Source organism: Urocampus carinirostris, chromosome 17, assembly GCF_059441175.1.
Source record: "Urocampus carinirostris isolate Australia breed hairy pipefish chromosome 17, RoL_Ucar_1.0, whole genome shotgun sequence".
Taxonomy (NCBI): Eukaryota; Metazoa; Chordata; class Actinopteri; order Syngnathiformes; family Syngnathidae; genus Urocampus; species Urocampus carinirostris.
Genome location: NC_142365.1, coordinates 28,762,837 through 28,788,979, shown reverse-complemented (window position 1 = coordinate 28,788,979; position 26,143 = coordinate 28,762,837). Strand labels below are relative to the sequence as shown.

Sequence of the window (26,143 nt, the reverse complement as noted above, 5' to 3'; positions counted from 1 at the left end):
TATGAAAAAAACTTAGACCACAACATTATTGACACACAGGCAGAAAAGGGGCGGGGCAACAGTTTAGCCAATCAGAATGCATAATACAATACATGATGACAATCCAAAAAGTAGAGAAACGACAAAAAGTAAACTGTTATACAGCGAGGGATTACTGTACATGTAAAGGTACAATTACCTACGCTTTTGCTTTCCTAATGGGAAAAATGTTTGCTGGCATTTAGATGAGACCCTTATTTCCCTTAAGAGGCTTAGCTGCAGTTGGTAGCATAAGCTCATCTTCAGACACGCACATAACACGTGTGAAGGCGGCCATTCTCTAGCCGATGAGCCATAAAAACAATAAAGCGCGTCCAATTAAGCCAAAGTAATGACTTAATAATCGAGAGCTTAATCACTCCACTTTGACTCCATTTATTCATAACAGGGCGTGTTGATGCCTTTGTTCTCATGAGTCCTGGTAGGCAATGTTCAAAGGCACACACACTGCTTTTTGCACACTAGTCGAGACCAGTTTTGGGTGCATTACTGTAAGACAGTATTTATTTAGAGTAACCGGTTGCTTCATATAAAAAGTAATTCAACCTGTAACGGACCAGGGCAGGAAACAGAATTTAGAACCCACTCGCGTAACGTACTCACAATTTATTGGGGAGAGGAGGATTGCGCGCACACTCGATCCGGGGATCGATGGTCGCGGAAGTGGATTCAAATCCGAAAAAGAAAAGTTGTCAAAAACAAACGGATCAGGCCAAAAATAAAACAGGATCGAACACAGGCAAATTCACAGAACTAGGCATTTAACACAGAGTTTAACAGAAGTCTTACAGAAGTCTCACAGAAGTATCACAGACGTTTCACAAACGCTCGGACAACTAACGGCTCAAAGGAGCGCGTTTAAGTAGTGCCAAGGAGCAATCAGTCAATGCGTCTCAGCCGGTGTCCATGGGCGGGGCCAATTGGGCGCCGTGGCAACCGCGACAGAATCCGGCACCACCCGGCTGGGACCAACTGGGCGCCATGGCAACTGTGACCGTCACACAATCAAAATGTAGCCGGTTAAAAGTAACTATGCAGTTACATATGACCCCATATAATCGCATAGAAGGCGACCCTCTGAAATGCTTTGAAATAGCCCATAATAACAGACATAGAAGAAAATGTGTACACCAAACTGTGTAAGCAGGGAATCCTTTGAACTTGGTTTATGCAATCCTGATATCTTGGAAACAAACACCCACCCAAGACACTCCATATCTACTTTGTCGCTGGGCTTCACACAACTACTACAGTAGAATTTGGTTAATCCGTGTCCGGTTTATCTGGATCGTCGCAAAATCCGGATCTAAATTTTGGTCTGGATGATTGCCAATGTATTTGTTGCGAAAAATCTGTGCATATTCCAGATTTTATCATCCGTATCTTCAGCTATTCCTGATCAAAATCCTAATCATTTCGATCCATTCCTATGCATTTTGCCATGTCTATTCTGAAGTCCTATTCCAAGTGGACATGCCATCTTTGATGTCTTCTTCCCAGAAGAGGCTGGATGACACAAGTCTACCGGAAAGTGTAGGCATCCTTTCGTCCATAGAGACAAACAAATTTGCTTTTGTCTTCGTGGGACGTCTTCAGAGTTATCACTGATTGACTCTTTCTCATTGTGCTTCATTGTGCGACACTGAAGGAGACTATGTTTCACACCATGGCGTCAGATAAGAAAAGGAGTCTAGAGGACCGGACATTAGAAGATAAATTAAAGGTCATACAGTACTGTGGCGATCACACTGGCATAAGGGAGAAATATACAGCAGCTTATTTTCACATGAATCCTCATATATTGTCAGACATTGTGAAAAATGCAGTATGCATGTTTCATTAAGATTCTGTAGTGGGTTTACATAATTCACGCACAGAGCCCTGTTGAGTAGAAAGTTCCAGTGGGACAGGTTAGGAAGTTGCGCTGTCCCTTCTTCCGGTTAGAAAGATAGCAAAGCGCTATTTTTGATGTGCCCTGTTTTGAAGAGCTAAGTCGATCAAGCTACCATTTGCACCGACATTTATTACTCCACCTAGGACTCCAGTTCTTACACGCTACAATTCTCTGTCAGGCACCAGAAACGGAGACAGAACCCAATCGCGTTTGTCTCTTAGTTCTATTGAGAAGGAGGCGAAGGCTGGCACCCACGATCCAGTGATTGTCGGTTGCGGGGAGCAGATCGCTCGGAACGCGGAAGTGGCACTTCTGTGGCAAGCGATAGCGGTGTCGAAGGCGGGAAAACAGGTCGGGTTGCCGGGCAGAGGAGCAGAGATGTGGTCAAAGAGAAACAGGTCGAAGCCGGGAAACGTACGAGAGCCAAAAACTGGAGGGAGTCAGGGTCGGATGGCTTGCCTTAGCAGGAGCTGAAGGTTCGCAGACGGTCTGACGCCATCAACCGGGAATTGGGGGGTTTAAACAGTGGCAGGGAACCAATCAGCGCCCAGGGCTGTTGGCGCCAAGGAACGGGCACAGGTGCCTCGCATCAGTAATCATGACATTATCATTTTATTTGTGTGAATATAAACGCGTGAATTCATGTTCAATTGAAACCAGATTAGTTATTCATGTATCTTCTACTGAACATCATTTTGATGTCAGGGAGTCTGAGAATACCAGACATCGGTTATTCTGGATACTTGGATAATCCGGATAATTTTCAGTTGAATCCTGATTAACCGAGTTTTACTGTATCTCCTCCATTTCTGGGTACTGTCCAAGAACTTTCCTTATTTTTTTCTTTTCATTTTTTTATTGCAAAATTAATTTCAGTCACACAAGTATGGAATTGTTTTGATGTTTCCAAAATTCTCAAGTGCCCTAAGGCTGAAAGTGTGCAAAAAAAACAAAATTAACGAGCTACATTGTCTTAATTACTGGTACCCGTTTTTTGCAAGAACTTCACAGCTGTAAACCATGTTACATTTTTGTAATTCAAAAAGTCAGTTCCAAAAATAGGGTCATTTTCATTATCATGAGAGCATTTTTTGTAGTGTGGTGCATGTTACTGAAAAACAGTAAATGGTTAAAGTTACAAGTTACTTCATTTGAAACGGAATTCAGTTAAGCTACCTGCCCACCCTCCTCAGATTACTGACAACAAAAAATAGTGCATTATTCTCAAAGTACCTCTAGTTACTAAATACTGTATATACTTGCATATAAGCTTACCCCCGAAAACTGCTTTGAAATAGCCACATAATCAAATGAATAAAATGAAGTGTGTCAATAACCCGTGGAAGCAGTGAAATCTTCACAATTATTGGCCTGGGAGCTTGCAAACAAACCGAGACATTCCATATGCATTCTGTCTCTGGGCTTCAAACCACTCAAAGATCTCCTTCTCCATTTCTGGGTCTTGTTCAAGAGGTTTTTTTTCTCTCAGGAGTGATGTATTGCAAAAGTAATTTTACAAATAAAAAGACCAAAATTCAGCATACTTTAACCATATAATTTATGCTACTCAGATTAATTTTATTTTTACTGGATAAGCAACCCTGCCTCCCCACTTGCTGACTACAATTCACTACTGGTGACGCACATACTACATATTAGCTGCCCCCTTAATATCAGTATTTTAATTTATAGTTGTACATTTGTGACAATGTAAGAGAAGCAAAAGTACTCAACAATCAGAGAAAAATATATTTATTGATCTGCGTTACTGAAATCACGGAACAACATTGCAACTCACCCAGTAGTAGCAATAGTGGCATTACAACATGCTCTTAATAACCGTTGTGCATTGTAGTTGCATGCGGATCGAGGGTTGTATGAGAGAACTTAATTAATGCAGGAGTATTCAGAAATCACAGAACCCTGAAATTCATGGTCTGCATTTTATAAGTAATGAACGAGTACACAACCAAAAATGCACATACATTGTTCCATTGATTTAAGCATTTTATTGTATAGTTGTAATATTTGCTTGGATGTGAGTATATATCGTCGGGAGAATATTTCCATGAGAAGAAACTTCTTTTGTACGCTTACCATTCTTCAATGATTGAGGGTTGTATTTGACATTGTGAACAAAGGAGGAACCATCAGTAATTAGAAGACACCATAGTTTATCATTTGTTTTTAATAAGTAGCGGAGTAAGGCACCGTGTTGAAATGACAGTTAAATACTGTACTGAATTTCATTAATACAGAAAAATGTAATTGTGTTCCAGGAATGTGTTCCTTTCTAACGAGTTAGTCCCAACAATGGTCCTCAAATTGATAGTAAAAATCCTAAAAGGCCTTAAAAACATATCCAATACGAATATACAAACAAGGCAGGAAAGTAAAAACTCCGCTGGTCGCACACATCAGCTGTCAATCACAAGCGTGCCAAAGACATCAGTGTTGTGCCTGACCAAAAAAGCAGATCCGTCAGTCGTTTTGACAAGGAGCAGCTGCAGGCTAAAAGGCAAAATTCTGTCTTGGAAAGGACCCAGCAGCTGTGCTACTTTTGTATATGTACGTGTGCTAAAACATAAGTTGCAAGCTATATGAAGGAAGTTAGTCAAAGACTGTTGGTAAGTAAAATTTACAAACTATTTACAGCACCAGGTTATTGTGAAAATTAAGGCCAAATTCTGCTATATGTAGAAATAAATGTTTAGATAAATACATACAAATATGTATATAGATAAATGAACATATAAGTAAGTCATATTATACCTATATATATAACATAAATTAAATATATTTATTTATGAATGCATTATGTCATTTATTTTATTGTTTTGGTTCTTACTTTGCCATGTTTACAGTAGTGTCGAGTATTTTGTAATTTATTTTTTCAAGTATTTTATGATGTATTTTCTCGTGTATGTTGTCACAACATGTGATTTAATTGAGGAGGCGGCCCAGTTGCCTGAACTTTTTACCTATTTCAGTGGGGAAAGTCCCGAAGCACAAAGTTATTGGATGCAGGGCTCTGATTGGCTGCCGATTATGCAAATTGCCTAACGAACCGAAATTCGGAAAAGTTCAAACCGAACGAAGGTTTTGAAATCGGAATAAAGCAAACGTTTGATTTGAAAAAAATTAAAAGGAAATATATGTATATATTTTTTTTTCTTGAAAAAGTTGTCGGCCACCCCCGACGTAAAAGATGCACGCCCCGGGCAGACGTTAATTCAGACAGTGTTGTTACATACAGAAAAAAATAAAATACAAAAATAAATGATTAAATTGGATTTATGTTATATCTTTAGGTATTATGTGATTTATCTGTTTATATGGCTTATATTAATAATTATTTATTTATCATACATTTATTTCTACCTTTGGCCGGATTGTTCTTTCAGATAAAATGTCTGTTATTCCCATCAGTGGCTTTACAGGTGACAAATACTTTCAAACAACTTAGTGAATCCAACGTGTGTAGACTGCTCTGATCCACTATCCAAACGACCCAATAACTAATGACTGTGTCACAAGCAAGCTGCAAGAGAAATGCATCAAGATGCTAGCCTACCTGCCACTTTCTCCTTTACCGCCTTTGTTTTATCTCGCCTCGTTTACGTCACGACCGCCTGTCCCTTTTGCCCTAATCTGCTTCGGTGTTTGTTTATCTCCATGAGTGCCTGATCGTTCCCTTCTCACGCTGTAAATCCGCGTCCTTGCACCCTTAAGAGTCCCATTGGCAGATGATGAGGTACGGCACGGAGAACCTAATCACATCGGTTTTTGTTCGGGGTTTTGGTTCGACCTTAAAGTCAATTCTGCTTGAATTTAAGTAATGACTTCCTAGCTCGGCTGCCATATGCTTGTCATCTGTTCTCGTTTTAAATGACTGATTTTTTTACGCTAACATAACTTAAAAGGCCATCAATGGTTTAAAGGAAAATATATAGAGTGGACTAAAATGCCAAATTAAAACTAAATTATCAGCAAGTTCGTAGTCAACATGTCATTCTATCTCTCAAACTATGGCTGTTCTACAGCCAACGCATATAATTCACTCACATTGAAGTAGATATTTTGATGTTTGCAAGACTTTCTGTCTCAAACCTGCACTCAGGTTCCCTCTCTATCACTCTCTCCCTTGTATTTTGGCCTTACCTTATTTGGTCAATTCCGGGTTTAATTTCCCACCGTATAGCTCTGGTAACTTGTCTTAATCTTCCATTTATTAGTTATCTCTCCCGTTGGTTCCTTGCTAGTTCGTTGTATTCCTTGTCACGTCACAATCACTCTTGTCTCACTGTATTTTTATTTCAGTGTTTCAAATCCTAGAATACCAACATTTTCTGTACCAATCAGTGTTGCTGCACTTTGCTTCAGCACCACCCTAATTGGGTTCTTGACATTTTGTGTAAATTCATCGATCAACATAACAGAAATTTAGCAATAATTTGTGATAGAAGGTATCTAGGTCATCGATATGTGACCTTTTTTGAGCCAAGGAACCCTGTTTCCATTCTAAATCTCGAGGGACACCATCCTTCAAACATGTTTTTAAAACTAATTCATGGCAGCAGTTTCATCAGTATGTGTCTTCAATTGACAATTAAGTTTTTTTTATCATGTGTGGTCCCAATGTCTCCTGAAGCAGGACAGGTTATTTGTTTTGGTCAATAATTTATTTTGATTTTAGATTTTCCTATATTTTTGACCTGTTTTTAAAGTTTTACAATATATTTTATCTCTTTTTTTTTCTCTAAAAAAGGCTTAAAATGAGCCAATGTTCACCAAAATTGAAAGGTTGTATCAATGAATGGCCTGTCATCTGAATAGTATTTTATGACACATTTCATCCTGAAAGCATCCACGGCAAGAAAAGCATAAGTGTGAATGCTGTTTATTTTTATTCATGGATGTATATTAATTATTGTATTTATTCAAATTTTTTCAATCTATATTTTGGTTTCATTTTTGCCTGTTTTTATATTGTGTTTAATTTCAACGTTTCTTATTTTACTTGGACCATAGTTTGTTTATTACTTCTAGAAAAAAAAACATTAAATAAAAAGAATAGAATAAAATAAAACACAATGTACTACAGTAGACTTACCTGACGTTGATAACTATGTTTGAACATTGTTTGCAACATGTTTAGACACTACAGGATGAACAATATAAACACATTATAAAGACTTTAAAGAGAAAAATGACATACAAAAATGTCAGGATAAATAGTCGAAAAAATTAAATGGTAGTGCTTGAAGACTGGCCTAAGTTGTAAGTGTAATTCTCTTTCGTTATAATAGTGCAATAAAAATTAGTGCATCATAACAAGTGCACTGAAAAGTAATATCATTTAACATTAAAAAAAAATCCCAAATAAGTCAATAAATAATGTCTGAATACAAATTTTACTGTATAATACTCTGGGTTCATGAATCTTTTTCATGGCCAAATCTGAGTAATTTTAAAGGACTTTCAAGCCAATGTTTCCATTTCCTAAATACAATTAAAAGAAGAAATCCGGTATGAATCATGTATTTTGTTGATCCGCAAATATAAACTTGATTTACATACAGTGCATCCGGAAAGTATTCACAGCGCTTCACTTTTTCCACATTTTGTTATGTTACAGCCTCATTCCAAATTGTATTAATTTAATCTCTCATCTAAAAATTCTACACAAAATACTCCATTATGACAATGTGAAAAAGTTTTTTTTTTACTTTTTTTGAATTTATTAAAAATAGAAAACTAAGAAATCACATTTACATAAGTATTCACAGCCTTTGCTTAATACTTTGTTGATCCACCTTTGGCAGCAAATACAGCCTCAAGTCTTTTTAAAAAAATGATCCCACAAGTTTAGCACACCTACCTTTAGGCAGTTTTTCCCATTCTTCTTTGCAATAAGTCTCAAGCTCAGTCAGGTTGGATGGGAGACGTTTGTGCACAGCCATTTTCAGATCGCTCCAGAGATGTTCGATCGGATTCAAGTCTGGACTCTGGCTGGGCCACTCCAGGACATTCACGGAGTGGTTCTGAAGCCAATCTTTTGAGATTTTGGCTGTGTGCTTTGGGTCGTTGTCCTGCTGAAAAATGAACCTTCGCCCCAGCCTGAGGTCAAGAGCGCTCTGGAGCAGGTTTTCATCCAGGATATCTCTATATATTGCTGCATTAATTTGTCCTTCTATCCTGACTACTCTGCCAGTTCCTGCTGCTGAAAAACATCCCCACAGCATGATGCTGCCACCACTATGCTTCATTGTAGGATGGTATTGGCCTGGTGATGAGCGGTGCCTGGTTTCTTCCAAACATGGCGCCTGGCATTCACACCAAAGAGTTCAACCTTTGTCTCATCAGACCAGAGAATTTTGTTTGTCATGGTCTGAGAGTCATTCAGGTACTTTTTGGCAAATTCCAGACGGGCTTCCATGTTCCTTTTACTAAGGACTGGCTTTCGTCTGGCCACTCTACCATACAGGCCTGATTGGTGGATTGCTGCAGAGATGGTTGTCCTTCTGGAAGGCTCTCCTCTCTCCACAGAGGAACGCTGGAGCTCTGACAGAGTGACCATCGGATTCTTGTTCACCTCCCTGACTAAGACCCTTCTTCCCCGATTGCTCAGTTTAGAAGGCCGGCCAGCTCTAGGAAGAGTCCTGGTGGTTCCAAATGTCTTCCATTTACGAATAATGGAGGCCACTGTGCTCATTGGGACCTTCAAAGCAGCAGAATTTTTTCTGTATCCTTCCCCAGATTTGTGCCTCAAGACAATCCTGTCTCGCAGGTCTACAGACAGTTCTTTTGACTTCAAGCTTGGTGTTTGTGCTCTGACATGCACACTCAACTTTGGGACCTTATACAGGTGTGTGCCTTTCCAAATCATGTCCAATCAACTGAATTTACTGCAGGTGGACTCCAATTAAGCTGTAGAAAGATCTCAAGGATGATCAGTGGAAAAAAGATGCACCTGAGCTCAATTTTGAGCTACATGGCAAAGGCTGTGAATACTTATGTAAATGTGATTTCTTAGTTTTCTATTTTTAATAAATTCAAAAAAAGTAAAAAAAAAAAACGTTTTCACATTGTCATAATGGTGTATTTTGTGTAGAACTTTGAGATAAGAGATTAAATTAATACAATTTGGAATGAGGGTGTAACATAACAAAATGTGGAAAAAGTGAAGCGCTGTGAATACTTTCCGGATGCACTGTATGCAACTTTTAGTATTGGGTGTGTATTTATCAAGAGGTAGGATATTTAGATCTTGAGTAAATTGCAAATATTAAATGGCCGGTCCAAATTGTCCTTAGGTGTGAATGAGTGAGCAAATTGTCTGTCCCTGCGATTAGCTGTAAACCAGTTCAGGGTGTCCCCTGCCCACTGCCCGAAGATAGCTGGGATGGGCTCCAGCACTCCTGCGACCCTACTGAGGATAGGCGGTGCAAATAATAGATGGATGGAGGGATGGATAAATTGTGAATATACTTGTGGATCTTAACAGTACACATGTAAATATTCAGACTAATCTCTCGCCATATAGGTGTTGGGTAAAAATATGGTAATATGTAGGATCCATTTTTCACCATCCATACCGCCATCACCCTTTTTCACTTTCTTCCTTGTTTCTGAGGTTTATTTTTGTTTTATGGTTTGGATAGCTTAGTTGTTCATTGACCTTTTGTTTATTTCTTTGTTGTTTATTTTGTGATATAATACCATCATTTTTGAGCACCGTGCCACGGTTCCTGCTTCATGGCGTTTGGGTCCACCGCAAAATCACGGTTGTCTGCAACTACACATTACTTAAAAATTGCCTCCGTAACCGAGGTCAGGAGTGCATACGATGAACGTCCTAATAACAGAACAAATATGCCCGTGGCACGCGTGAACAGACAACTGCCTTTTTTTCTTCCTGCTGCACGCTTGCTGAACAGATGGCTGCAGATGTTGACTCGTCCATTCAGTCTTTTATTCCAAAATATACCTTTTCATCTCCATTGCCAGGCTTTTTTTTCAAACAGGGTTTTCACTATTAAACGGGTGAGTAGGTCCAAGGTCCAGTAGGCACAGTACGAGTTAAATTGGGGATTTTATTTAAGCGGGGTTAGAGCCGTGTTTTCCATTATGTTTACTATTATCTTCAAAAAGTAAACACATGAATAGCATACATTAAACACATAAATAAATCACGTAATGAAAAATCTTGAGGTATAATGCCTGTTGAAAATATACACTGTAAAAAATATTTCCTGTCACCAGTGTCATGTTTTTTTAAAGCTTTTATATCATGTAGCCTAAATTGACAGTATACATGCTACTGTGACCACAGGGGCTCAGTAAAAAGTATTTTGGGTTAATAATTGTGCGTTGTTTTGCAATTTGACTACATTTTAACCCGTTTTTACAGTTTTCTATATGTTTCCTTTTTTAAAATACAAGAGTAATATGTAAAATGTGCAAATAAATATCTGCAAGTGGAATCTTTTTTTTTCTTTAGTAAATCAAGGAAATTATTAAAACAAGCAAAAGTCTGTGTAAAATCATCATAATGCCTAAATTTACTGTATTCATTAGATTTTTTGGGGTTAATAATTTAGCTTTGTTAAAGGATTTTACTACATTTTTAACCTCTTTTCAATTTTTACTATAAGTTCATTTTGTTTTTTATAGAATGGTAACAAAAATAAGACTTAAAGTGAGCAAAAAGTATATGCCAGTGGAACCCAAAAATGTGGTACTGGGTTCTTACTTTTCTGATTGTTGTTGTTGTTTTGTTTTTTAAATGAGGACATAATTAAAACCAATGAAATTATGTAAACGATTTGTATTTAATTTGATTCAAATTGTATTTCTGTAGTGCAAATATTAAAGAATTTCAGCATAAAAAATCATTGTTTTGCCTAAATTGACAGTATACATATTTCTTTATCATCATGGCTCAGGAAGAAATTATTGTTAATAGAATTTGCTGCATTTTAGGATTGTATTACATGTTTTACTTGTTTTTAAGTTTTACCACAATTTTAGTTTAGGCTGTTATTTCTAGAAAAATAACAAAAATAATTCCTGAATTAAGCAAAAATTATCTGCTAGTGGAACAAAAAAATAAATTACTAGGTTCTTAGATTTTTTTGTAAAATAAGGAAATAATTAAAATCAAGTTTTTTTTTAAACTTTATTTGATTTCTTTCTTTATTTTTTGTAGTGCAATCTTGTCAGTTAGTCAGTTAGTTAGTTAGTTAGTTTGGTTAGTTAGTTAGTTAGTTTGTTTGTGTGTTAGTTTTTGTGTTTGGTTTGGCACAACACAAAAAACAGCTTCAATCACTTATCAACAAAAGGAAACAACAAAATATTTGAAAAAAAAACATACCCAAAGCAGAAGATTTTAACTGCTTGCCCCTATACATGTTCTTGAAGGAAGAATCATTTAAGATCAAAACAAAACACAAAAAGGAAATTAAAAAAAGAAAGGACATAACAGACATGCCATTATGCAGCTAGACACAGCCTAATCAAACAAATATGTTGTTAATATATTTTCTTGTACTTCCTTCTGAACGGATAAATAGTATGGCGAAAGGTAAAAAATAGTCATCTGCTGGCACCTACTGATATGGATCAGGGGGCCTCGTGCAGTTTTTTTCATCCGACCTGCCAAACGAAAACGATCAAAATATAATAACAATATCGACAACAGTAAGTAAAGTATGACTAATATAAGTTTTAATGGTGCCAGCTTTATCGCCATTTCCCCTTTTGTGTGCCTACAATAGAAATCCAAAAATGAAGTGCTTTAAAACAGACACCTAATATATTATTCTGCTTTCATTCTGAAAGGAATAAAATACTATAGCAGTGGTGGTGAACACGTTTGACACAAAGAGCCGAAATTTTTAACTGTGAGAGTCAAAGAGCCACAACACGCACTGACCTGCCATGACAGACAGACACACACACACACGATAAAATACATATTATATCACATAACACATAACACTATTTCCATTTTACCTTGCATTTTGCCATTTTGACCATGAGGGTAACAGTCTGCACGCTTATGAAATGTTCACTTAATTCCCGGCATTAGACGTAACCTACGCAGATGATTGGCAGTCGGTTATGTGTTATGTGTTATGTGATTTGTTGTTTTTATGCTGCTCCGGAGAGCACCATAAAAACAACAAATCTGCCAAATTAATTTCAAAATATTATTTATTAGGGCAGCACGGCGGCGCAGTGGTTAGCGCTTGTGCAGCACAGTTCATGTCATGGGAACCTGTCGTGGGTTCAAATCCAGCTCCAGACTTTCTGTGCGGAGTTTGTATGTTCTCCCCGTGCTTGCGTGGGTTTCCTCCGGGCACTCCGGTTTCCTCCCACATTCCAAAGACATGCATTTCAGGTGAATTGGCCGGTCCAAATTGTCCCTAGGTGTGAATGAGCGAATGAGTTGTCTGTCCCTGTGTGCCCTGCGATTGGCTGGCAACCAGTTCAGGGTGTCCCCTGCCCACTGCCCGATGATTGCTGGAATGGGCTCCAGCCCCCCCGCGACCCTACTGAGGATAAGCGGTACGGCTAATGAGATGAGATGAGATATTATTTATTATTTTTTTGACTCCGATGGATTCGAGTGTGTTTTAAGAGGGGAAAAAACTAAACATGAAACGAGGCAAAGAGCCACAGTGTGTAGAAAATATGATGAAGCAAAGAGCCGCGTGTTTGCCACCACTGTACAAAAGCAATACAACAAAAAACTAAGACAGTAATACTATAATGCAAAAATATCATTACAGAAATATTGCTTGAGAAATACTACCAAAAAATACAACTACAGTTACAATACAAAATTACTAGTGCTGTTGTGGGATACCACAAAATACCGTATTTTCCGCACTATAAGGCGCACCGGGTTATAGGGCGCACCCCGATAAAATAGTTTTTGGTCCTATTTTTGACATACATAAGACGCGCCGGATTATAAGGCGCTACAATGGGAACGTCGACTGATAGTTCAGTTAAACTTTTACCCCCTTAACATTCCAAAAGCTTGCAAAGACGCAAATACGTGTCGAGAACACGTGTGGATGCGGTGTCCGTATGATGTCACTGAAATGCATCGTTCCATCATTCGGAAGGTTAAAGTCTTGGGATTCAACCAACCATTCCTTAGTTTCTATTTTCTTTTTCGCTCGCAACTTTACTGTATATATGACAATACACACTCGGAATTGAGTTTAATTTAAAAATAGACACTCCATTCCATCCATTATCTGCACCGCTTATCACAGAAACATCGAGTTCAGTCCGAAACAAGATACAGGGATTATATATATTCCCAGAGTAGCTCACCGAAGTCGTTGTGTTCAGCCGTGGTCCTCTTATATCCGTGAGTTTAGTAAATCCAGGAGAATAAAATATTTACAAATACAAAATAGTAAAAAAATGCTTTCTGTATGCCGTCAGCCACGTGCTATACGCATTCATCTTTTTCGGCTAATTGCAGGCTTTGTTTTGCCGTTTAAGCAAATGCCAGCCTGTAAATGATAAAAGGATCCGCCCCTTGACCTCCGAATAACTTTAGCCAATAGTGATCGATTCAACTGATGATTGACACGTCTTTTTTGGCCAATTGCAGGCTTTGTTTTGCCGTTCAAGCCAATGCCAGCCTGTAAATGATAAAAAGGATCCCCCCCTTGACTTCCGAATAACTTTAGCCAATAGTGATCCATTCAAATGATGATTGACACCTTGGTTAGCTAATGAAACGCCGGTAAATAAATCCCAGCATACACCGCGGACTACATGGCGTTTGGGGGAAAATTTAGTCGGCGGCTGCAAGTTAGTTGCAAGACTTTGCGAATTAATTTTGTTCCATAAATAAGGCGCACTGTATTATTAGGCGCATGGTCAGCTTTTGAAAAAAAATAAAGGCTTTTAGGTGCGCCTTATAGTGCGGAAAATACGGTACTACAGAAATACCAATACAATAATACTACAGTAAAAAATACTACAACAGGAACGTTACAACAGAAATACTACAAAAATATAACAAACATATTTCAAAAATACTAAATAAATACTACAAAAATACTACTGTGGATATGCTACTGTTGACAAACTACAGAAATACAAGTATGGCGATACTTCTAATCACACTTCTACAGAAATACTACAAAAATACCACTACGGTAACAGTACAATAAAAACGTATTATTACAGAGATACTACAAAAATACTACGACAAATGTATGATGACAGATATAAAAATACAACTATACTAATAATACAAAAATAGTACAGATGTACTTCAAAAATTTAAATATTTCTTGATAAAAAAACAATCTTTGAAAATCCTAGCAATTCCTTGCCTCGTTTATTAAAGGTTGCCTAAGTGGTAACGGTTCATTCCGTGCTTCTATCTCGACGCATAAATAATGGAAATGCTCTGCTTTTGTCGACCTGTGTATTTTTAATGTCTGTAGTCATTGTGATAGTTCCCCCGCCGGGCCTAGAGACGTGTATATTCGCTTTAGTTCCCGTGTTAGCCGAGGGCTTGACGCATATCGACATTAAGCTCAATAAGAGCCTGAATGCTCTGTATTATTGATAACTGCAGCATCCCACCTTGCAAGTAATCCAAAGATAGACGATTGCCAAAACTTATGCATATCGGGTGCAATGTTGACGTTGCCTGCCAATCAATCTGAGTGGTATAGCCACAGTTACAAACACATACATAAATACCTAGCAACGATCAATTCTGTTAATGTAGCTGCAGACGTCTTTCCAATCACAGTAATCCATCATATATATGTATAATATATATTTATATATATATGGGTTCTGACTCCGTCTTGTTTTCCTGTGATATCTCCAGTCCGGCATTGTTCCCGTTTATTGTTGTCCTGTTTAATATCGGGTTCCAGTTTAGTTTCCATCTGTTGTTGTCCTGTTTATTATTTTCTCTAGTTACAGAACCCAGTCACGGGATTGGGTCCTGTATCTGTTCTGGTTCTTTACAATACATAAATATATATCTGAAGGCGGGCAATGGTGTGCCAGGTGGCATAAAAAGCCAAGTCAACACGAAGACAAACAAAATTGTCATCAAATGAGCTTAAAAAGAGCTGAAGATTTTTCACGGGATTAAAGTCGACGTTAGGAGGCAGCCCAGAAGAAAAAATAGTGCAAATGCTGATCCTGCTAAATATTCAAGTCAGGTCATGTTCATTTGTATAACCATTAATCACAATAAGTCTCAGAGGGTTATTGACTCTTACAGACTACGGGATTCTATTACACCATCCCCATATCGAAAACCTACATGAGAGCAATGAAAAACTCAAAACTTTAGCATGAGGAAAATGAAAAAACTTTGAGAAGGGGCCGCACATGAGGTAATCCTCCTTCCAGAATGAACACACATCAATGGATATTGCAATACACAGACATTGTCATCATGAAATATAGGTTATCCATAAGCTAGAGAATGTAAGTGTGTTTTAAGTGTAGATTTAAACAGCTCCATATAGGTTGCAGATCACAAGCCCATTCATAATATTGTATAATACAAACAGAACATTAAAGACCACATTTTAAGATGACAGGGGCAAATGTATGTAAGCTACAATCGGGGTAATGAGATCAAACTTTCTGGTCTTGGTTAAAAGCCGTACTGCAGCATTTTGTAACAGCTGCAGGTTCTTGATACTAGGCTTTGGGAGACCGTGTAGTACATTACAGTAATTTAGACGACAGGTAACATTGCACAAATTATAACCTCAGCATCAGACTGGGACAGCATAGGGTGAATTTCGCAATGTTGTGGTATGCCGCAGGTAACACAAAAGAGCTCAAAGGTCATTTCACTATATCTTGTAAAAAGCATTTTGTCTGAGAGGTAGGATCTGAACCATGAGAGGATAGTTCCTGAGAGACCAATCCATTTATCCAGCAGATACTAAGATACTATGGTCTACAGTGTCAAAGCCAGCAGCAGCAACAGTGATAAGGAGCCGGAGGCTATTGCCAGGAGAAGATCGTTGGTTACCTTAACTAGGTATGTCTCAGTAGAGAGACTAGCCCTGAATCCTGACTGTATAAATCCACAAATATTATTATCAGATCATAAAATCATTCAGCTGCTGTTCCACAACTTTCACAAGTACTTTAGAAAGAAACAGTAGGTTTGACACAGGTCTGTAGTTACATAGGCTCTACGGGTCAAGGCTTGGTCATTTAGGTGTAGGTTTAATGACAGTGGTCTTAAAAGGGGCCGGAACAACACCCGAAGAGAGCAATATCTTAATAATATTTAAAACTGAATGTCCAGAAAAGATCATTACCAGCGAGCCCGGAAGTGGGTCAAACAGGAAAGTAGTCGGTATGGCCGTGCTCACCATCTGTGTAAGATCTTCAAGTGACAAATCACTAAAGGCTTCTTATCTTGTGAATTATACTGTGGAGCCCGCTTTGCCAAGTGTGCGATAAAAATAAGGAAAAAACAAAATACGTTTGTTTTTAAGGCGGAGTAAAAACGATTGCTTCAAAGCTTGACTGAACAGTGCTTCTAATGAGCTTGCTCCACATGATGTGCCACTATATTCATTTGCTAGGGTACACTGACACAAAACAAGTTTGCATTGACTTTCAATTGTTTTAAAAGACAGCAGTTGTGGAGCATGAATAGCTTTAGGGGAAAAAACAACAAAACTTGTTATAATGTAAGATGAGTTTAACTCCCAGCTTAAAGCTTCAGAGGTGCCGTTTGCAGTTTACTTTGTGAATGTGTTAGATTTGTCACCATTGCAATGATCACGTTTTGGTTCTGACCAAACAATGAACTTACATATTATTCAAGATTTAAATGGGAGTGCATGAAAGGAATATATAAATTCAAGGAAAAAAAAACATTTGTCCCACCTTAACTTCTCAATTAAGTATATGTGTTATTCGTCGGGGAACCAATGAGGACGCAACTCTGGTCAGCCTTCTCATTTGTTGATGGTCCCTGGCCTGTTCTTAGGTCGCTGCAAAGTTGGCATTAGTCCATTCCTTAATGTTGTCGGCCCAGTTTTTTTCCAGACTTCCTCTCCTCCTGCCCCCTTGGACTTTGCCCTGGATACTTATCTTGGTCAGTCTCAATGATCTTGTGAAGTGACCATATATCAAAAGTTTCCGTCCGCGCATAGTTGACAACAGTTCTTCGTAGGGTCGAATGTGTCCTCTGGTGGTGATGCGGACCGTTCTGTTTGTCACATGGGCTAAGTAGCTGATGCCTAGAAGTTCCTGTAGCATGGCATCTCCATGGCCTGGATTTTCATTTCCAGTTTTGCTGTGAAAGTCCATGTCTCGCAAGCGTAGATGAAGATGTAAGTAACGATCGCTTGCATGAGTCTGTGACCCGACGACCCATGCGGTTAAGGGATCCGCGAACCATGATGTACTATTCCTTCTGAATATAAGCCAGATAATTTGTCATTACAAAAAAATATCCATGGGACGAGAAACACAAATTACTAGATGGCTTGACTAGCTGTTAGCGTGCCATCATTATCACGTATTCTTTTTTGGGGGGCTGAGGTTTGCGCCAAATGAGAATTATTGGTCTCACTATTGTGGTAGTTATCAAATATTAGGGCGCAGGGGGAGCGCAAGGCTCTATCAAAGGAAGCACAGGTGAGTTTGACTTCAGAAAACTAGGTTTTTTTTGTGACTTTCACAAAATAAAGTGCAATGGAACTTCCACTACACTACTAGTTGCATGTATTTTTACATTTAGCCTCTACTCAGTGCATTCTGAGGAGGGGAGTGACAGAAAACAATTGAGTGAAATGCACTTTCACCATGAGACAAGAAAATTGCATGCCTAACGCTGCATCTGCAGAAGCTCAGCCTAGTAAAAGGTTAAGCACTTCTTCCTTTCAATAAAAGCATCAAAAGATCTATTTTGAAAAAGTCCTTGCAAAGAGAAAATAATTACTGGCTGGCTTAACTTCCTGTTAGGTTGCTAATACGGTCACTAATTCGTTTCGGCTTCAAGTGTGCGCCAAACCAGAATCCTTGGTCTCACTATCGGCCTCTGCCATGAGGCAAGATAATTGGGTGCTTCACTCTGCATCTGCAGACACTCAGCACAGTATTATGTTACAAACTTATTGTAAAGGTAGGTAGAGTAGCCAAACTGTAAAAAGTACTGTTACTTCAGAATAATATTACTCAAGTAGAAGTAAAAGTACTCATCCTAATACTTAATTAAGTAAATTAATTAAGTAAATTAAGTTAATTAATTAATTAAGCAAAAAAGTACTTGGTGAAAAAATTACTCAAGTACTGAGTATCCGTAACAACGTCATATTTATTGAACCAATCATATCAGCAAATTATCAAAGTCCATCCACTCAACAAAAAATACATTAAATTTGAAAGCAGATTAAAATAATCAACGTAAATTCAAGTGCTTCAATGAACAATCAAATTAAAAAAATATAAAGCAAACCAATAAATTAAGCACATGTAGCAAGCACCAAGTAGCACATTTAAAGCCCCGGTACTTTTTTTACAGGCTCTGCAAACAGAACAACAAGGAAACCCATGAAGTCGAACAATTGAGACATTGCATATTGTAGCTGGTGTTTGGCATCCTTTTTAAGGGGAACATGCTTTTGATAGGAAGTCAGTGGTGCTGCTCCTCTTCTGAGTTTTTATAGTCGGTATTGCTAAGTGACGTTTTCGATCTGTTTCATATGTAAACATTTTTTTCTCCATTGAAGTTGAATATGGTCATGTGACAAGGCTGCTACGCTTGATTGGTAGAACATGGTCGAGCCTGGAAGAGTTCTGCGTCAAAATAAATGTTTCTTAGCGGAAAAAGACAGACGCGTACTTACATGGAGGGGATTTATTAAGTAACAAAGTAATGACTTAAATGTTGCCTAATGTAGCGAGGGAAAAGTAAAGTATTTTTCTTCACAAATGTACTCAAGTAAAAGTAAAAGTATAGGGATTTAAAAATACACCTAGAGTTACAAAATTTCCCAAAGCCTGCTCAGGTATATGTACTCAGTTACTACCTACCTCTGACTAAATATATTATTAATAACCATGATATAATGTGAAAATTCAGCATTTTTGAAAAAGAAAGTCTTAAAAGTTAAATGAGGAAAAAAGTGCAGTTCACTCAATTTCATATTTCAATGATGAAAGGTAAGGCAAAGCCTCACCTGCCTCCCCTGACTACACATCACTTCCCATAAAATTTAGTGTATATACACGGTCCTAACAATTCTATACTTATCTTATGTCCAACAGGGTTCTTTAAAAACCTGTGCTTTTGGTCTTTTCTTGCTTTCATGTAACACCGCCATAAACAGAAATTTTCTCCAGTGCTTTAAAATTCCACAATATAGCATCCATGTCTTTCTTCACTTGAATTAAATACACTTTCAAAACTCTTAGTGATGATATTTTCTCACCACCGGGAAGCAATAAGCTTTTGTGTGAATTTCCCTTAGGGGATGAATAAAGTATCTATCTATCTATCTATCTATCTTTTCCAGTAGACAACACTTGAAATACCATCCCCTGCTGCGACAGTATTCACCTGACTTGATCCCTTCGTGCTCCTTTAGAGCCCAGTGGAGGAGCGATAGCTAAAACAAAGAGTATTTCTACTTTGATGCTTTCTTATCTTTACACCGATCCAGCAAGTGATGCAAAAAAAGAAAGGCGGGATATAAAGTCACCGGTTAATATCCTCTCCCGCATCTGTGTGTGTGAGATGCAAGTCTAAATACGTGAGCGACAAGGTGGACATACATTAAATATTAAACACAAGGTGACCGGCGTGTGTGTTTTTTTTTGTGCAGGACGGCATGGGCAACCTGAGAATAACAGAGAAAGGCCTCAAGCTGGAAGGGGACTCTGAGTTTCTTCAGCCTCTCTATGCCAAAGAAATTCACTCCAAACCAGTAAGTCACAAAAGTAACTGATAGCTTGCAATATATCATTCCGTTAAGATGGTAAATAGTAAATGGTCTTCATTTATATAGCGGTTAAGCTATCATTTCTAGTCGTACGTATTTTTCGGTTCCCTCACTAGTGTTACTTTTAAAAGGATGTAACTAGTATCTCGGTCACCCCCAAGATTCCTGAAACCAAAAAGTATTGTGCTACTCTGACAGTAACTATCTAGTCACAATTTACAGTATATACCCACACAGAAACTCCTCCTTTAAACTGCTTTAACAGCCGGATAGTAAACGAAATAGAAGAAAATGTAGACAAGTTGTCATATTTCTTGGCTTGTACAATATTAAAGGCATGCAAAGAACAAACACTTAGTCGAGACACCTTATATCAATTGTGTCTCTAGACTTCAAACCATTTGAAAATCTCCTTCTCCATTTCTGGGTACTGTTCAAGACATTCTCTGTTACTCTTTAGACATAGTGTATTGCAAAAAATTATTTTGCCCATAAAAAGTGTACAATTCAGTACAGGTTTACTGTGAATTCTGTGCTCATGTTTGCCCCATTGATTTTTGGTTCGTTTATTGTACCTGTATATGTCAGGACCAGAACGGTGACCGGACCCACTTGCGTTACATTTCTCTTAGTTTTATTGGAAGAAAGGAAAGGGTTGCACCCACGATCCGGTGATCGCTGGTTGCGGGAAACAGGTCACTCTGAACGCGGAAGTGGGACTTCCGTGGCGCGCGATGGCAGTGTCGGCAGCAGAAAAAAACGGGTCAGTAGCCCTGACAGTAGAGCAAAAAACGTGGTCGGGATCAGAAATGAGTCGAAAGCAAGGGGAGGAGAGTAGACGTGGTCAGGATAAAAATAAACGGGTCGAAGCCGGGGAACAGACGGGAGCAAAAACAGGTGTGAGTCAGGGTCGAAAAAAGCTTGCTTAGAGTAAACTGAGGTTCGCAGACAGACTGACAACAGGTGACAGATAGACGTGGATTTAAATAGTGACAGGGAGCCAATCAGAGTTCAAGGCAGTTGGCGACAAAGGAGCGGGCACAGGTGCATCACATCGGTAATCATGACAGTATAAGTCAGTAACACACAACCATATAAGCGCATTTGAAATCACCTCCTTAAAAGAGTATTTTATTATGTAATTTCAAATTGGGCTTGGATGCAAATACATACAGTAGGGTGAATATCTCCTTCAAGTTAATTGCTGGCGTTTTGAGGGTCGCATCTGACAGTAAGAGAGGTATAGGTGTGCTCAGCTCTTGGAGTACATTGTAATACACGATAAGTGAGTAGCCAAATAACGCTGTAACGCACCACGTAGTAATGACAGTTTAATGACAACATTTTCTTAACCTTATGATACAGTGCTTGGAACCCAAAAAAGTAATTGTGTTCCAGGAACATGTTTCTCTATGAAGCGTTAGTCCCAAAACTGCTTCTCACTAATGGAGAAAAATTTGAATTTATTTTGTTCACACGTCACAGTAAAGCTCTGAAATTAAATACATTGTATTTTTTCCTTCTTGGTATTCAAAGACTTGATTATAAACAAATCAACAATCTGTTTAGTGCACTTGAAATCGACATCCAGAAGGCAACCACGGGTGTTCTTCCCCCTTCAATTGTGTTTCTTTTGCTCAAATCACTGAGGTTTTCATTCTAACCACTACAATATTTGGACCCTTCCCACTTAAAAAAAAAGCTACGCACAGACACACGAATGCACCATGAGATGTGACAGCGTCCTGCTGGGACTAAAACGCTTGCTTTGCCGCAGCGAGAGGGAAGGGTGAGCGAAAGCGTATCGTAAACCGGAAGGTGACAGTCATTATCAGTGAGTCAAATTGTGGAGTGGCTGTTGAAATCGCTCATTCACCGCTGGGGACAATTTGGACCAGCTAATTAAACTGACATGCATGTTTTAGATTGTGGGAGGGAACCAGCCGCCCCGAGGAAACCCACAACGCACGGGGAGAACATGCATATATATATATATATGTATGTTGGTTGGATCCCTAGGGTCGTAGGGGCACCATTTCCTGTGGTGTGTCTTGGGCAAGTACAGCCTGGTGGTGCCCATTCAGGCCATTGAATGTTTCCATCCGGCTTGTTCAAAGAGAAAATGAATAGATCTTAGGGATCAGCCCCTTGGTCAAATTTTTAAACCGAATTAGGCCCCTGACTCCAAATAGTTTCCCAACCCTGTACCGAGTTCCAAGACATGCATGCTGGTCCAGAGCAGCTTGTTGCTGAACCCAATATACTGTAAATATGATATTTAAATTGATGAAAAATTTTAGCAATGTGTGTATGATTGTCCTTCTTTCACTTTTTAGAAATAAAAGGAAATGTTTTATCTATTTTATTTAATTTCCCCACTAAAAAAGCTTTCCAATCATTTGGGCAGGGGTGTCAAACGTGAGGACTGTGTGCCGTCACTCGTTCAGCAGTGACATGTGGTCAGGTTCATGTCTGGTGAAGCACAATAAAATGAATCCACATCTTATTTATTATTTGATTAGCAGAAGACAGCAATTTATACATATTAGCAATTTAAAAATATTAGTATGTAACTCATGAATTAATTGTTTGCGCTGCTCCTTTCTAATAAAACCATCAATAGGTGATCCTCCATTATGATAAAAGTCAATGCAATGACAATAAAAAGTAGTGAATGGCTTGACTTGCTAATAACATGCAAACACTGTCAAATCAGAATTATTGGTCTATTGTGACATACTGCTCCTTTTGAAAGAAAAAGCATCAATAGAGTAATATGCTACATACTAATGTTATTAATATATCCATAATATAATAATTATATAAATTTATGCGATAATGCTGTTTACTGTTTCTCATAGGTTCACTGCATTATATTTATATAGAGAAAGTGACTATAATAAATAGAAGAGAAAATAACCTTTTGACTAGTCAGTTTTTTTATATGACATGAACCTATCCAAACAACGAAAAATCAAAGTATCCTGCTTTTTTTCTATCCACAGGGCCGTCCCCTGTACCTGCAGTCGTCCCGAAACATATCAGTCAACATTGTCAACAGCAACAACCATCTGCTCACACAATTTGTAACAGGTACATTACCACGGCCCCGGGAAAATACAATGTGCTACAGAAGTTTCACATGTCAACTGGTTTTCAAATGCGGACAACCCAAAACGTAACATGGGTATAAAAACTTTGACTTTCTGATATTTATTTGTGCTATGTCCAAACAGATCAATGGTGACTTTTATGTAAGACCACACGAAATTAAATTGAAGTGAGTTTTTTTCAACATGATGAAAGTGTACACACACACATATATTTAATGTATGATGGCTGGACTTGCTGTTAGCCTGTTAATACTATCACAAATTCTATTGTTTGGGGATTGGGTGTCTGACAAATCAGAATCCTTGGTCTCACTTTTGCCATCTGCCAAGAGGCAAGAAAATTGCGTGCATTTCTTTCCACATGACGACCCTCTGCACAGTAATACATTACATGTTAACTGTATTAACAATACTCATAATAATAAGAGCAATTTTGAAAATAAAAATCCCCAAATCGTGAAGTTAATGAGAAATAATTAAACACTGATTAGATATTACCATTTAATACAGTTTTAATTTAATATTTCCAGGATGACAGGTAAGGCACAGCATTAACCCCCTCCCCTGACTCCACGTCACTCACGTTAAAGAAAAATGTCTTCAAAAATCTCCTCCTCACACCTGTTGTATCATTCTCAGACTCGGGTCCCCTTCTGGGAATTTAAAGGTTCTGCACAATACCTTAGCTGTTTCTAGACTGCACTTTTCCTTCGTGAGGTTTTGGATGTTGTTCTGAGATCGGTTGTAGCCACCCTTCCAGTTTGTGGGTTACCACAAGGATCATGCTGGCCTTGACTTTTCACATCTATCTCAGCTCTTTCAACCCTTGGCATTTCGACAGTTTCTTATGTTCCTGATATTGGCCTCAGCTGGGATTGCCACATCAATTTTTACCGTCCTCTTCAGCCTTTTTGTCCACCACCACTATGTCCAGTTGGTTATCCAGGAGCTCCTTGTCACTCGAGAAGCTGAAGTCCCACAGGCCCTGTTGTTATCAGCAACAGTCTTTGGTATGGCTTACGAGGATTTGGTTACATCTGTGCCATACTGGCTGCAGATGTTCCTGTATTGGTTGTGCATCTCCAGGTACGCTGATCCAGCTAGCGTCTTACGGGCTGTCATTATGTTCTGCACTGTTTCATGGATGTCTTTGTATGGTCTGAATGTAGAGTCTGGTCTGCTCTGGTAGATTCTGGATCCTATGGCTCTTGTTCTTATGGCCTGATCAGAGCTTATGTGCTGTCTGTCACAACTGCATTTTCAAACCACTTGTAGGATTTCTTAATGTCAGCCATCTCCTCTGTCTGAGGGTGGTACGTTCCATATAGGAGCTTGTCCTTACAGGATGTCTGCATCCCCTCTACACCCTCATCCGGGTTTTGCTGTCTGAGACTCAGCAGGTCATATTTTGGAGCCATTTGTTTGATGTACTCATAGGTTTCAGATGTTTCCTTTTGGACTATGGCATTGATGCTCACTGGGCATTGGCCTCACTCTTGCTGGATTTTGCGTGGAACCCTCCGTGCATAGTGAATTTTACTGTCTTGATGTCAGTGGGCTGTATCTACTCTTATGGCCAACTTTTTTCTACCAGCTGGGTGTTAGATTTCTGAACGATCTTGTTTTGCCTGTTTAGGTTCTAATTCGTAGCGTTTCTGCAACTGGTAGCAGACGAGAATGTTATCGTAGATTGCGGTCTTGCTGTGGGTAGATAGATGCCGCATTCCGTTTGTAAGGTTTTGTATTGCGTAATAAGGGAAAAGGTAATCACTACTAAGGGGAGCCAAGCTGAGGTTGACAGGTATGATTTACAGTACATTATTTTATATATATATATATATATATATATATATATATATATATATATATATATATGCAGCACGGCGGCGCAGTGGTTAGCGCTTGTGCGGCACAGTTCATGTCATGGGAACCTCCTGCGTGGGTTCAAATCCAGCTCCAGACTTCCTGTGCGGAGTTTGTATGTTCTCCCCATGCTTGCGTGGGTTTCCTCCGGGCACTCCGGTTTCCTCCCACATTTCAAAAACATACATTTCAGGTGAATTGGCCGGTCCAAATTGTCCCTAGGTGTGAATGAGCGAGTGAGTTGTCTGTCCCCGTGTGCCCTGCGATTGGCTGGCAACCAGTTCAGGGTGTCCCCTGCCCACTGCCCGGAGATGGCTGGGATGGGCTCCAGCTCCCGCGCGACCCTACTGAGGATAAGCGGTACGGCTAATGAGATGAGATATATATATATATATATATATATATATATATATATATATATATATATATATATATATATATATATGTGTGTATATATATACATATATATATATATATATATATATATATATATGTGTGTATATATATAATATACATACGTATATGTGTATATATATATATATATATATATATATATATAATATATATATATATATATACACATATATATACTGGACTGTCTCAGAAAATTAGAATATTGTGATAAAGTTCTTTATTTTCTGTAATGCAATTAAAAAAACAAAAATGTCATACATTCTGGATTCATTACACATCAACTGAACTATTTCAAGCCTTTTATTATTTGAATATTGCTGATTTTGGCTTACAGCTGAAAAAAACTCAAAAATCCTATCTCAAAATATTAGAATACTTCCTCAGACCAAGTAAAAAAATAATTTTATAACAGCAAAACTAAATCAAACATTTGAAAATGTCCATTGATGCACTCAGTACTTGGTTGGGAATCCTTTTGCACGGATTACTGCATCAATCCGGCGTGGCATGGAGGCAATCAGCCTGTGGCATTGCTGAGGTGTTATTGATGCCCAGGATGCTTCGATAGCAGCCTTCAGCTCATTTGCATTTGTAGGTCTGGTGTCTTTCATCTTCTTCTTAACTATACCCCACAAATTCTCGATGGGGTTCAGGTCAGGGGAATTAGCAGGCCAATCAAGGACAGTGATGCCATGGTCAGTGCACCAGTTACTGGTGGTTTTGGCACTGTGGGCAGGTGCCAGATCATGCTGGAAAATGAAATCCTCATCTCCATAGAGCTTTTCAGCAGATGGAAGCATGTAGTGCTCTAAAATCTCTTGGTACACAGTTGC

At 38.5% G+C, this 26,143-nt stretch overlaps 1 protein-coding gene across 3 annotated transcripts in view; it reads left to right on the top strand.

The window, feature by feature from the left end:
- sgcd (sarcoglycan, delta (dystrophin-associated glycoprotein)) overlaps nucleotides 1-26,143 on the top strand; it is a 317,590-nt gene that overhangs the window by 209,504 nt on the left and 81,943 nt on the right. For all 3 annotated transcript variants that reach the window (XM_088321491.1, XM_088321492.1, XM_088321493.1), the window contains 2 exons: nucleotides 19,804-19,905; nucleotides 22,926-23,013. In XM_088321491.1, the coding sequence (XP_088177617.1) occupies nucleotides 19,804-19,905; nucleotides 22,926-23,013 (190 nt within the window). The remainder of the gene's footprint in view (nucleotides 1-19,803; nucleotides 19,906-22,925; nucleotides 23,014-26,143) is intronic.